This window comes from Ceratotherium simum, chromosome 2 (assembly GCF_057802395.1).
Source record: "Ceratotherium simum simum isolate JZ-2026a chromosome 2, ASM5780239v1, whole genome shotgun sequence".
NCBI lineage: Eukaryota > Metazoa > Chordata > Mammalia > Perissodactyla > Rhinocerotidae > Ceratotherium > Ceratotherium simum.
The window spans coordinates 42,312,095-42,326,769 of NC_141901.1; the positions used below are offsets into that span (position 1 = coordinate 42,312,095).

Genomic DNA, 14,675 nt, shown 5'->3' on the forward strand with positions numbered 1-14,675 from the left:
GCTGCAATTGATTAGAGGTGTCAAGAAGTCCAGTGGTCCTGGGGGACAGTGGATCTGAAAATGGGCAGTCATAGCTGCCAGTATAGATGTTCTCCTAACTGTGGTATGAGACCCATGGTCACACTTTCCCTAATTTCTAATGATTCCCTCTCTTCATCTGCTTCTGATACCTTTCACTCTGTCCCCTCGTTCCTCCCTGTGGTTCCTGTGCCTGTCCAGATGAGCTCTATGCCCAGAAACTGAAGTACAAGGCCATTAGCGAGGAGCTGGACCACGCCCTCAATGACATGACCTCTATGTAACTATCTGACAGCAGAGTGGGGCTGGGACCTTGGCTTGTGGGTGGGTGGGGGTACAGGCTGTGCATAGTGTGCTTTGGTTTTGTCCTGTGGAAACTAGAATCTCTACCCTTATCTTTAAAACGTTGGTGCTGGTTACTTCTTGGCAAAAGCTGGGGAGGCATTTAATCTTGGATCAGTGGTAGAACCTGATCTACATGTAATTTTTATACTTTTTATTCATAGTCCCTTACGACACCATGATTTTTCTATTTGTTTGTCAAATTTAGTCTTCTCAGAAGGGACACTGCTGCAGGTAGAATCATGTCATCGTATGAGTAAGGAAATAGGGCCCAGAGAGCCAGTGACTTGGGCCCTAACATCACATAACAAAATTCAGACCTCCTGGGTGTATTTGATTTATGCCCTGATATTAAAGTTCAGGGAAAAACACCCATGATTGGAAATATCAAATTCACCTAAGAATTGAGCTGAGTTCCAGAGCAAGCCAGGTAGTAAAAAGCACCAGAAAGAGTTGTTGGGGACTTAGTCTGTTTGCTGTGGATCCCTGATCCTTGATGCTAATCTGCCTCTTTGTATCTTTCCCACTAACCCTGAAGAGAAGCCAAATGACTCAGGCTGTAGTGTCTGGCTCTCTTTTATCATTCCTACTGCCTCCTCTTCCTTTTTCTCCTCTTCTTTCTCCCAAATTGCTGTGTAGATTGATGCTAGTCCATCTTACCTAGAGTCTCCTTACTTTTTCATACAGATAACTATCACCGTTTCTGCTCTGTTCTGGATCTGCCCCCTTTCCTCGGGAACCCAACGCCCCACTCTCGCTCTGGATTCCATTTGGGTCAGCCTGGCTGGTCCCCAAGGCATTAGGATGTTGGGGGCGGGGGGACACAAAGCAACTTATGTACTCTCTTCCACCCCCCACCCCAAATTAAAATGTTAAGCCACTGGAAGCCTTATGCCACCCTGCATTTGTGTCATTGACAAAGCTGCTGCTGTCCCTAAGAAGGAGCCTTAGGGGTATGATATGGGGAACAGCTATTATAGGCTCTCCCTCCTCTGACTTACATAATGAAAGCCACTTCTGTGTGTGTCTATTTTTTCTTGACATTTAAACTCAATTGATTTGAGTCTATCAAAGTGGTGGACTAGTATAGAGGTTCCTTCAAGTAGCAGGTTTAGTCTTACACTCAAGCTGAATGAGATCATCTAAGTCCTTTACTTCCAGGTTGTTAAATCACCCTGCCTAGAATGTTTCCATCTTCTCCTCTTTTGTTAAGTAATCATGAAATGAAATGCCTCCCAATACATATTCTCTACCCTTTTACCAGTGGTTCAAATGGTGCATCCTCAGAATACCCAGTGGACCCAAATATATTACCACTAAAATTGACTAATTATATTATCCCAAGTCACAGAAAAATACATAATAGATAGAATTTACAATAGTTTTATATTTTCTTCTTAATTTTTTTTTTGAAGAACATCAGCCCTGAGGTAACATCCATGCCAATCCTCCTCTTTTTGCTAAGGAAGACCGGCCCTGAGCTAACATCTATTGCCAATCCTCCTCCTTTTTTTTTTTCCCCATTTCTCCCCATAGCCCCAGTAGATAGTTGTATGTCATAGTTGCACATCCCTGTAGTTGCTGTATGCGGGATGCCACCACAGCATGGCTGGAGAAGTGGCGCGTCGATGCGCGCCTGGGATCTGAACCCAGGCCGCCAGTAGCGGAGCGCGTACACCTAACTGCTAAGCCATGGGGCCGGCCCCTATATTTTCTTCTTTAAACCTTTCTTATATATTCAAGGCTTACTACCATTTGCCTGCTAGTATGTCTAGTGGGCTAGAAGACAAATGATAAACGATTATTAGCACTGGAAAAAGTAAAACAACCAATCATGCATATTTTACATAAAGTGAAAAGGTGTTATTGATTTATTAAAATACATAAATGTGGTAAATTTCTTCCAGTAAAATTGTTCCTGGTTTATATTATGGAATTACATATCAACATTTCAGAAACATCTATTCCAATTTACACAGCAGAGATGGTTCAGTCTGGGTACAATAGCTGTCACTTGTCCTTATCCAAGCACCTAAGTGTTATTCACTTAGTACTTCAGTTTCTCAGCAGAATATATATTTAAAACTTGTTTTTCTTTTAAACAGATACAGCCAGGTAGACAGGTTTTCCCTCTAGAGTCTCATGGAATTCAGGTTTCTTTCTGTCCATACCATTTCATCCTGCCACACAGCCTTTGAGGTTAAGGTACAGATTCGTTTATTCAGCTGACACTTACTGGTATCTTCTAGGCACAGGGTATTAAGGTGGGGACAGAAATAATCAAGGATGGAGGCACCATCCCTTCTCTCAGGTTGCTCAGAATCTAGTAGGAGAGAGAACATATATATAAAGCTAAAGATTGTGTGTGATAAGTGCCACAAATAATAAAAGTGTTATGGGAGTTCAGAGGGGGAAAGAGATTGATTCCAATGGGGATGATTAGGAAAGGTTCACAGAAGGAGGCACATAATAGGTACTTAATAAACATGTTAAAACTTGCCTCTTCATTTTTATTGGGTTCCAAAAGATTGGAATTTTGACCAGCAGAGTTTGGTTGAAGGATAGTGGATATTGAGCATTTCATTCAAAGAGAAGCAAAAGAATAAGAGAGAGAGATGGGAAGGACACAATAGCTGTAAAAGTAAACTTAGAGTAGGGGACACGTGTGCTGAAATCAGGCTGGGGAGTTTTTTTTTTTTTTTTTTTTTAAGATTTTATTTATTCATTTTTTTTCCCCCCAAAGCCGCAGTAGATAGTTGTATGTCATAGGTTCACATCCTTCTAGTTGCTGTACGTGGGACTCGGCCTCGCGTTGGACGGAGAAGTGGTGCCTCGGGGCGCGCCCGGGATCCGAACCCGGGCCGCCCGCATCAGAGCGCGCGCACTTAACTGCTAAGCCACAGAGCCGGCCCTGGCTGGGGAGTTTTAATTTTATTTTGTAGGTGATGGGGATGCCACTGGAGATTTTGAACAAGGATATATTCTGGTCTGAATAGCATATAAGAAGAGTTTGGCAGCTAAGTTAAGAATATATTGTAAAGGGAGCAGATTATCAATGTGATCCATTATGATGATGATTCCCAAATTTCAGTTATTTGCATACTACTTGGTGGCTTTTGCCGTATTCACATGTTGCCTACATAATTATTATTTTCTTCAAATTTACTCTTGCTTTCAAATTTGCTTTATTTTTACTCTACATAATTTTGATTTGAAATCAAAGGTTTGAGGTGTGTTGTTAGTGTTTTTTCCTAATGCACATTAAAATAGTATGGCTATTGCATTTTTTTAAAGTTCACAAATGTATACTACCTAGAATCTTCTCACATACCACTAGCAGTGACTATGCCACACTTTGGAAAATACTAGCTTAGATTATTGCAGTTTCCCCAGAGATAATTATCTGAACTAGAGGAGTGGTAGTAGAGAGATGGCACTGAAGATGGGCATTTTGCAGGCCCTGGCCACTAAATGTGAGGAGGAAAGGTCAAGGATGATTGGGGTTTTTTTTTTAAAGTTATTTTAATTTTATTTATTTATTTATTTTTCCCCCAAAACCCCAGTAGATAGTTGTATGTCATAGCTGCACATCTTTCTAGTTGCTATATGTGGGACATGGCCACAGAAGCGGTGCATCAGTGTGCGCCGGGGATCCAAACCCCGGGCCGCCAGCAGCGGAGTGCGTGCACTTAACCGCTAAGCCACGGGACCGGCCCAAGGATGATTGGTTTTGAGCCTAGGAAAATGGTGGTATTAAAGGTGTAGGGAGGTCATGTGGTCTTGGTTTGGGGAGGCAGGGGAAAGTTGAGAAGGATATAAATCTGAAAAACTGGCAGATATCCAGGTGAAAACAAAATCCTGGGGCTTGAGGGGGAGAGGTTGATGTAAGAGAGATTTGGGAGTCCCTAAGGGTGGCAGGCAGTTAAGGCCATGGAAGTAAATTAGAACCCTAAAAGGGAATTGCAAATGTAAGAAGAAGAATTCAGCAAAGAGGAAAATCGGTGTAGAGGAGGAAGCCAAATGGAACTGGTTGGAGGGACAGAAGGAAAATGAGTAGCTTTGATACTTTAAAAAGTTCAGGGCTGGATGATTGCAGTGGTTCTCAGCTTCAACAGGTTAAAAAGGAAATAACTGAAGATGGGACATTGTTATTGATACTCTATTAATTTGAGGGTATATTTTGAGCATTAAGATCAAGGAGAGGAGCCATATTTCAAGGAGCAGAAGAGTGAATTGGTGAAAGTAAAACAAAGGCAAGAAGCGTAGCTTAGGGCAATGCTGTCCAACAGAACTTTTGGCAGTGATGTCCAATACAGTAGCCACTAGCCACATGTGGCTGTTGAGCACTCAGAAAGTGGCTAGTGTGACTTAGGAGCTAAAATTCTAATTTTCTTTACTTTTAGTTTATCTAAAGTTAATTTACCCCACGTAGCTAGTGTCTACTGCACTGTATAGTGCAATTCTAGGTGTGTTGATATTCAGGCAGAGTGGCACAGAGAAAGGCTTCTTAGAAAGGAAAGAAGTAAGAGAGAATGGAGAGAGATTAGGAGAAAAGTGAGCTACTTCTGGTAACTCCTTCCTGTCTTTCCCCATGGGCTTGACTGTTGTGAGCAAGGATAGAGACCAGTAAGCCAGGGTAACAGTGAAATTTGAAATACTGTGTCATGCTAAATTTACACTTTCACTGTATCCTTGCAGAAGCCATCCTGTGTTACTTGAGCCTGGGCTAGCTGTGGGAACGGGGTCAAACATCACTGGTAACCTCAGAGCAAAGCACTTGACCTCTTAACTTTTTCCCTTGTTAATTTCTAAGAAAGAACCGCAGGCTAATGTGTTAGAGTCTCTCCTTCCCTTCCTCGTTACCATTTTTGGGATGAGGAACAAAACGTGGGTGGGCCCCAAGTTACTGATGGGTGGAACTGACCTGTTATGTTGGGCAGCCTTATCTTAGCCCAACCCAGTCTCTTCCCTTCACATGGTATTGGTTGAATACTCCTCAGCCTTACCATCAGGGGGAAGTTAAAAAAAAAAGCAAAATCTGTTTGTTACACCTCATTCCTTGAACTTGGAGGCTTTAAAGCTGATATAGTTCTCTACTCCAAGCTCTCTCCCCTCCCATTTCCTGTTAGAGAATGAAATTGACCTGATTCAGGCCAATGAAGGCTAAGGATGTCTAGCATCCATGGGATTGTTCCCTAATTAATTGGGCACAGCTAAAAGGAACATCAAACCAAATGGATTCTCTGGCTTGCCCTTTTTTTTTTTTTATAATTTTATTTATTTATTTATTTTTTCCCCCAAAGCCCCAGTAGATAGTTGTAGGTCATAGCTGCACATCCGTCTAGTTGCTGTATGTGGGACGCGGCCTCAGCATGGCCGGACAAGCGGTGCGTCAGTGCGCGCCCGGGACGGAACCCGGGGCACCAGCAGCGGAGCGCGCGCACTTAATCGCTAAGCCGCGGGGCCAGCCCCTGGCTTGCCCTTTTTTTGTTTGTTTTACTTTGCTATTATCAGGGAACCAAGAACTTTAACTAATGAACTGGTATCTGATCCAGAATTTTTAGTCCCTAGAGATAGCAGAATTAGAAAGCCTACTAACTTCAAGGTGAGAGAACAATCGCATTGATCTTTCTGTCCTCTTGCAATTCTCAGGGAACTGTGTGTTCTGGGATTTAATCAGGCAATAAAATGCCTCCACTTCTCTGTCTCTTTATTTCTTCCTTAATGGAGCAAAACCCTCATTGACTAGGCTGTTTTGAGGAATAAGGTCCTGATAACACCCTTCTTTCCCAAGATAGGAGTGGGCATCACACTAACTTGGATATAGATGCTACAGAAGAGCCAGGCTGCAAATGGAACCTATATGTAATATGACACCACAGAAAGTTTAAGAAGTGAGAGTTCAACACAAATTTGAACCCCTACTATTTGTCAGGTATGCCCCACTGAATAAGACAGGCCTAATCCCAGGCCTCCTGGAGCTTATAGACTAGTACACTGTTTCTCAATGGTGGCCTTTTGTCATTTAGGCCAGCATAATTCTGGCACGTACTGAACAATCCTACTTATTGCTGTCCCCTGCCCAATAAATATCTGTAGTACCCTCTAGTTATTGTGACAGTTAAAACCTGCCCCTACACATTTACAAATTCTCCTCTGACGGGAGAGGAGGGGCCATATCGCTCATGTTGAGAACCACTGTTTTAATGGGAAGTACAACTTTAAAAGTTTGCTCTAATTCTTCCCCTTAATACACCTGTTATTTTGGGCCATTTCCTCCTAGGATCTTCTTATACATGTGTGCTTTCTGTTTTGATAGTGTTCATAAAGTGGCAAGTGTTACTGGGGCCATATTGGCCCCAGCTTCCAGGTGGAACTGGGGAAAACCTCAGCCCAGAAAGCAAGGTGCCTGAGCAATGCCCACAGTCAGCCCACAGATACAATTGATTTTAAGGCAGAAAAGTATCTTTTTCATATTGAGGTCTTGAGACCATTTTTGAAACAGACTGTGAAACATAGGAAGAAACTTATTTGTGAACTTCAGAGGCTGATACTAGGAGTAGACAAGGAAGGTCTGTCCCCAAATTTCCATTATCCCTGTGCTGGTCAGATGAATTTGGATTCTGTATACCCCTTCTTTAAGGTGTGCTAGGAGTGGAAAATCCAGATAAAGCCAGGGGCTTTGAGCACTTAACTACTGGTATCAGGAATGCTTTTAGTTATAGGAAACAGCTTAACAGTTGCTTAAATAAATATAGGATTTTTCTCACTAATAAAAAGTCTAGGTTTGAGCAACTGTGGCCTGATGTAGCTGGAGTTTCTATGATTCTCTTGGCCATTTCTCTTAAGGTTGAAATATGTAACTCTAGTCATCACATTTATTTTCAAGGCAAGAAAGAAAGCTAAAGTTTTCCCAGAAGCCCCCAGCAGACTACCTCCTACATCTCATTGGCCAGAACTAGATATCATGATTACCCCTAGCTGAAAGAGAGGCTGGGAAAACAGAACAGGATAGTCTTGATTGGCTTGTACCAGTGATTCACCTTTCCTGGGGCTGACCCTTATAGGTCTGGGGTTCTTTTGGAAAAGGGCAAGTTGGGTTTTGATTGGATAGGCTACTATGATGGTTTATCACCCAATACCTGCAACGAGAAGCATTAGAAGGTGTAGGATTGAGTGGGTGTAGGGATATATATCCCAGTCTACCATTCATAATGCCGTATTGAATGCTTCACAGAAAAATGGTCAACTGTTCACTTTGGTTCCTTTCAAACCCTGATTATTGTAAATGTATTTCTTATAAGCTAACTGTATCCCTTCCTTTGCCCTGTTTCACTTGTCTTGGTTTCTCAACCCAGAGAATAAATACTGTGAAGGAGATAGTTTTTTCTCCCTCAAAATGTTGTCCTTCCAACTTGTCAGTCTGAATTTCTCATTTTATTTCTCTGTTGGTCTTTCCACCAACTGACTGACTCTTGCTACTGCCCTCTGGCTGAATTGTCCTTGCATCCATCCTGCCTTACAGATGCATATTATGTATACCATCTAGTCTCAAATTTTACTTCTCAAAATTTACTTCTAGCACTCTACTAACCTTCCCTTTTTCTGTTTTCTCCTCTTTTTCCTCTCCTCTTGTTTTCTCTTCTCTCCTTTGCTGCTGCAGAGCGTCTCTACAGCCAACTTGAGCGAAACCGCCTGCTTTCTAATGAGCTGAAGCTAACGCTGCATGATCTGTGTGACTGATGGGCAGGGCTCACTGATGCCCATTAAACCGAGCTTACTGCTCACACCACTGACCTGGACCCCAGCAAAAAGCTGATCTTTTTAAAAGTTACTGTTTTGCCCTAAGCAAATTGCCTTTTTTTTTTTTTTTTGGTGAGGAAGACCAGCCCTGAGCTAACATCTGATGCCAATCCTCCTCTTTTTTGCTGAGGAAGACTGGCCCTGGACTAACATCTGTGCCCATCTTCCTCTACTTTATATGGGACGCTGCCACAGCATGGCTTAACAAGCGGTGCGTCCGTGCGCGCCCGGGATCTGAACCGGCGAACCCCGGGCCGCCACAGTGGAGCACGCGCACTTCACAGCTTGCACCACTGGGCTGGCCCCGCAAATTGCTTTTTAATAGGGGCAGTTAGAATATTGCTGACTTCCTAACAGCACTGTAAAGTGGGAACAGTTAATACTGCATTTCTGTCCCTTTTCAAGAGATGATGGGGGATGAAGGGAGGGGCCTGAGAGATTATAGTGAGAGAACCTGGGAGAGTTTTCTGTTTTCCAGCCTTATTTGCTGCTCTTTCACTTGTGCACTGACTGTAGGTTGTGTTCCCTTGCATGGATGTTTTCTAACAATAAAAGGACTGACTTGAGAAGATGTTGTAACTGCTTCGTCTGCAGGCCCAGAGATGGGCCCTTCTGACTGGGTGTAAAAAGGGAAGAGAAAGAAAAGGGTGTGGGATATGAATAGCTCTGTGTTGCCATCACCTCTAAGTTGAAAATTTGAGTGTTTTCCCCATCTCCCTAGAGCAGTCAGAGTAGTTTGCTTGCTGGGCAGAGTAGATTCTTTTTGATGTTCAGCTACTGGTTTTCTTCCTGACATTTTCCCTCTTACTTCTTTTTCCTGGTTTTATGTTTAATTGTAAGTAAGTCTGTCACAGGCTACTTCTGGACAATAGCTCTGCAAAAGTCTCAGTGATTTTGCTTGCTAATATAGGTTTGGTGGTTTTCTTGGCTGCTTTGTTTTTTTTAGACATTCTTTGACTTAGCTTCTTTTTTTTATCCCACCAATTATTCCCTTCCTCTCTTTTTGGGGAAAGCCTGTAGTGCATGAGGATCCTTCTGTACTCTTTTCAAGTTGAGATTCTGATGTTTCTACTGGTAGAGATATGCCCATCCTTCTTCTCAATGGTCAGACCCCAGTGAGCCACTTCAAGGGTATTGTCCTGTGGGCAAAGCCTAGAAGAGTAGATGGCTAATGTTGAAGGCCACCTCCTTCAGTGACTGAAAGCTAAAAGCCTTGGTTGGGTGGGGTGGGAGAGGAAATGACTGATAAGGTCCCTAACTCCCTCCCCGCAGAAGTACAGCAACACCTGCAACTTTAGTAGGCAAGCCAGAGGCCCTGCAAAACTGAGAAGTGCTCATTTCTGTGGCTGAGAAAGCAGCTGCTTTATTAGTCTGCAGCTTCCTTGCAACAAGAACAATTCTCAGAATGAATGGGTAGACCTTGGAATTGACTTCTAAGTTTTGTAACCTCTCTCCTTTACCCCCATTAGATAAACTGAAATGCACCAAAGAGGAACACCTCTGTACACAAAGGATGCTGGACCAGACTCTGCTTGACCTGAATGAGATGTAGAGCACCCCAGTCCTGCCCTGCCGCTGCTCCTCCCTCACACCCCGACTCCGCCTCCGGCCAGCCCGCCCGAAGCTGACCTTTAAACTGAGGGCTGATCTTTAACTGGAAGGCTGCTTTCTCCTTTCGCCACCTCTCCCACCCCTACCCCTGTGTCTTTCGCCAAACTGTCTCTGCCTCTCCCTGGAGATTCCAGTTGGACTAGAGGCTGAGCACCTTTGGGAACAACATTTAAGGGAATGTGAGCACAATGCAAAGTGTCTCTAAAAGCATGTTGTGATGTACACATTTTGTAATTACCTTTTTTGTTGTTGTTGATGTAGCAACCATTTGTAAAACATTCCAAATAATTCCGCAGTTTTGAAGCAGCAGTCTAATCCCTTTCTCACTTTTGGAAGGTACCTTTTTAGCTTAATGCATCTTGCCCTCTCCATAGAGGAAGGAAAGAGGTATGGGCCTGCCTTACTGAGAGCCAAACAGAGCCCAGAGAAAGACTGCACTATGGGAAACCTCATCACTCTGTACAAAGTACCAGCCAAACCGCAAGGGTGATTCCAGGAGGAGTTAGCAAAAAAGAAAAAAGTGCTGTTCAGGTTTTCAGCTTTAAGGTATCTTTGGGCAATTTTATTTTTATTTGTTTCATCAGAAGTGACCAAACAAATTAAGACGGTGAGACCTCTCTCTGAGACCAAATCCTTGTCCCATCTCTGCTCCCTTCCCAACCACTCACAGAATGGATCATGTGCCCCTTATGTTGAGGTGACCACTTATTTGCTCTCCTGTCTCCTTGAAAGAAAGGAAGAAAAATTATGTTTTTGCCACTGATTTAGCCATATGAAACTCATCTCATCACCCTTTTCTGGGTCTGAAGCTGCTGTCTCTCAAAGTGCCATCTCATTGTGCTTCGTATCAGTTAGTGCTGGAGAAATCTTGAATAGCTTATGTACAAAACTGTTTTTAAATTTTATATAATTTTGAAACATTGCTTCTTGGGGGTTGGGGCATACTGGCCACCTCATTTGGCTGTGAGAGCTCTCTACAGTCTGGGCTGGCGGTGTGCTGATCTTTTGAAGTTTCTTTCCCTACCCAATCCTCCCTTTTTGATGAGGTTTCTGTGAGGTCTGTTAGGTGTGCATCCTGCAGCTTATTATATGGCTTAAAATGTACTCTCCTTTGGTGTGGTCTCTTTGGGGGCCAGCTGGGAGAAAGAGAAACCAATAGTGCAACTGTTTTGATACTGAAAATTGACAAGTGTCTTTTTGAAATAAAGAACCAGTCCCTCCAACCCTCAGACCTACTTGACTTTTATTTACTAATCCAAATGTGCTTTCTCCATAGGAACTATATGAGGTTTGGGTTAAAAATTAGATCTTTGTGGGTGGTAGCAACAGGCTTTTGAAGAGCACACGCTTTTGAAGCAGACCAAAACTGGGTTCAGAATTCAGCTCTGAGATTCCTAGTTGTATGTCCTGATATAAATCTTTTAGTTTCATCATCTGTAAAATAAGGATAGTATGTATTATCAGGGTAAACATGAAGATTAGAAATAATATTTATGTGCCAGGCCTTTTGTAAGTTAATTTAGCACAGGTATCTTCAGGGCGAGCTATACGTTTTCCTTTACAACAGTATTAATTCTTGCTTATAAACCATGGATTTATTAGGCCCTGTGCTCCTTGACTTCAACAATATATGAAACTGATCACATAACTCCTTATATGTGTGGTTTTAGTAAGCTATCCTGAGACAGCCGTTGAGCTGATAATCTGGTGGATATTTGGAGAAAAGTTAATTTAACAAGAAGTACTCTCAGAACATTTGCTTAGAGACAGGCTATGTGAGTGGATAGCTTTCAAAGCTGTCTTTGAGACGCCAGTGCTTGGCATTTCCTGCACTCTGGCCTTGAGGCTGGGACCTGAATCTTGACTTTCTATTGAAAATGACACAGCTCCCTTGACAAAGTCCAGCTGTTTATATCCAGGACTGGACATTTTTTCACTTTATAGGCACAGACCAATGCTGAGTGGAAAGTACAGCAAAAAAAAATTTTTTTTGGCTAGGAATCAAACACAAGGTAGGCTACAGAAGGAGGCGTTAAACTGGAAGAAATTAGTATTTTTTTAGACTTTTCTGCTTGTTCCTTACTATTAAAAAGATCTGCCATCCAGTATTTAAGCGGGTGGTTGGGTTTGTGCCTAATTTTTCCATAACGTTGGCTTGCTGGAGCGATTCATTACAAAATACCCATAATTCCAAGCAAGGCGGACGTCCCACTTATCGCTGACGTCCTGCCTGCGGATTGGCTGGCGATGGCTCTGAGGGCGTGGCTGTAGTTGAGCGGGAATCAGACCCAGCAGTCGCCATGACCGCCTCCGGGGCCCCGAGCCCCCGAGGCTTCAGCCTGTTTCCTTTACACCGCCTGCTGTTGCTGCTTCTGTTTTTGCTTGGGACCCTGGCGAACAAACTTAACGTGCCGCAGGTGTTGCTACCCTTCGGCCGGGAGCCAGGCCGGGTGCCCTTCCTGCTGGAGGCGCAGCGGGGCTGCTACACTTGGTGAGGGGTGGGGGTTACAAGGATGTGCACCCCCACACCACCCAGTGAGGATGAGAGGGGTTCACTCAGTATGAGGCCACAGGGATGCTGTGTGGTCACTTGCGCGAAGGGGCCTTTCCTGTAGGGGGCAGAGAGAGTTGTCACTAGGAGTGGAGTGGCGACCTTCCTGATGTGGCCTGTCGTCGTTATGTGGGATATCTTCAGGTTATGTGTAGGTCCTTATGTGAGGAATTCTCAGAATGTGAGACTGGCCTTCTCGTTGTGTGTGTGTTGGAAGGGTTATTCACTGTGTGAGCAGCTCTCAGAGCACAGAGAATTCCTGTGTTGGTGGCTATATAAACAACTAGAGTGAGAGGGTGTTCATAAGGTCTGAGGAAATTTATTTAGGAGCAGAGAGGCTTGGGGTGTGAGGGTCCCCACTAACCAAATAAGGTGGGGTTTTCAGTGTGAAGGGGACTCAAAACACAACTAATTATTGTGTACTTAACTAAGCACTTTGCATGTATTAACTCATTCAGTTTTTACAGTCTTGGAAGTAAGTACTATTCTCCCATTTTACAGATGAGGGAACTGAGGCCGAGTCCATGAAGTGTAAACTTCTTGTAATATGAGAGGATTCATTTTGGGATTACACTCCCTGTAATATATGTTTCCCCCCTTACATGAAGGTACCCCCTCTTGGGCTGTGAGGATAAAGGGTACTTAGCTCTGAGGGGATTACTTTCTGACAGGATGGAAAGATATGATTTTCTGGTGTGAGAGGACCCAATAATAAGTTGTGTGGTTATCTAATGTGTGAGTGAACCTAACTGACGTGGGCTCCAAGGTATCAGAGGGTTCATCCTAAATGGAGTAGATTTCCCTTTACCATCTCCTAAGAGAAGCACTAAGGTTTGTTCAGTGTAAGAAGTTCACCTCCCATTTTATGAGGAAGTATAAGGGAATCAGGCTTATAAGATGACCCAGTGTGATATATTTGCTGACTGAGAGGATGATGCAAGGAATCTTTCTAGCATTAAGCCATTCCTTCCATCCATCAAAAAATATTAATGATTTTTTGGAGTTTTTTTTGTATTTTGAGTTGGACTCACACCTCATAATTTAGGCAACTTTTCAATCTTAGATATCAGCAGCCCAGTTTCTAGGATTGGAGGAAACTCATTCCTCAGTATGAGAAAATCATGTCTCTCATTATTGGAACCATAACATCAATCCTATTTTTACATACTGAGGGAGGAATGTAACACTCTTATTTTAAATATTGAGAGAGGAATGTAATTCTTCTGTAACTTTGCACAAGGGATCATTGGGAAAAGTTTCTGATCGGTCTCTTCTACTTAAATCTTGTGTCCCTAAGCCATGTTTCTACTTAAAAGAGTGTCATTTAAATACACGTGGTGGTATGGAACATGGAAAAACTATAGGAATCTGTGTTCCATCAAAAGTTAATTTTAACTCACATTCTTATTTCATACTCTTAAGTATTTTATTCTGGCAGGCATTCCACCCATCATGATGCAGTAACTGTTGAGCCTTTATATGAAAACGGCACCTTATGTTCCCAAAAAGCTGTGCTGGTTGCTGAATCTACCCAACCAATACGCCTCAGCAGTATTATTCTTGCTCGAGAGATAGGTATGTGGAGAGAAAACACACTATGTAACAGTTGATCTAGAGTAGAATAATCTGATATCTTTTATAAGATGGTTAATACAAGCAGTGTTGGTTTCAAATGATAAGAGATAGAAAAAAGGATTCCTGCAATATAAACCCTAATTGTGGCATCCTAATCTGTGACTTTTTTTTTTTTTTTTTTTGGTATATCCAACACCTGGCATGGTGCCTGATACAGAGTGGAAACTCTAGTTGTTTGAATCAACGAAGAAAGGAAGGAATTATTTATTGGAACTAGGTTAGGTGTATTAAGATGTGAGGTTAGTCTTGAGTGAGGCAAAAGAGTATAAAAGCTAGTACTTCTCAGTGTGGTCTGTGAACCTGTATCATCAGCATCACCTGGGAGCTTGTTAGAAATGTAAATTCTCAGGCTCCATCTCAGATCTGCTGTATCAGAATCTCGAGGGTGGGCCCAGGGACCATGTTTTAACAAGCTCTCTGGGTGATTCTCATACATACTGAAGTTTGGGAAGCACTGCACTAGTCTATTTTAGACCAGAGCAGCTCAAGAAATGCTATTTGTGTGAAAAATCAGAGCAGGGCTCTTTGTATCCCTGAGTTTCTGGCACTTTATTGCCGTATTGATAGGCCAGAAATATCTGTACGGCTTTTAGATACTTTGATAAATGATATATCTATACTATGTTATTAAAGAGAAGTTCAAAATGTTTGGTATACTATATTTCATAAAATCAAAGATACCATCTATTGTAAAGCTATTTTTTAACTTACCACT

The 14,675-nt window shown here is 42.7% G+C and overlaps 2 protein-coding genes across 12 annotated transcripts in view; both read left to right on the forward strand.

Annotated features, from left to right (window-relative positions):
- The window catches only part of TPM3 (tropomyosin 3), a 28,530-nt gene extending 17,533 nt beyond the window's left edge, over nt 1-10,997 (forward strand). For 5 of the 11 annotated variants that reach the window (XM_014791906.2, XM_004436084.3, XM_004436088.3 and 2 more), the window contains one exon: nt 9,633-10,997. In XM_014791906.2, the coding sequence (XP_014647392.1) occupies nt 9,633-9,715 (83 nt within the window). In that variant the 3' untranslated portion in view covers nt 9,716-10,997. Of the gene's footprint in view, nt 1-219; nt 303-9,632 lie in introns of those variants that run through there. The other 6 variants (XM_004436085.3, XM_004436086.3, XM_004436092.3 and 3 more) reach the window with 2 other exon arrangements.
- A 93-nt stretch (nt 10,998-11,090) lies between these two features.
- Nucleotides 11,091-14,675, forward strand: part of NUP210L (nucleoporin 210 like) — a 106,049-nt gene continuing 102,464 nt past the window's right edge. The window contains 2 exon segments of the mRNA XM_087442798.1: nt 11,091-12,265; nt 13,764-13,900. Of these exon segments, the coding sequence (XP_087298924.1) occupies nt 12,075-12,265; nt 13,764-13,900 (328 nt within the window). The 5' untranslated portion in view covers nt 11,091-12,074.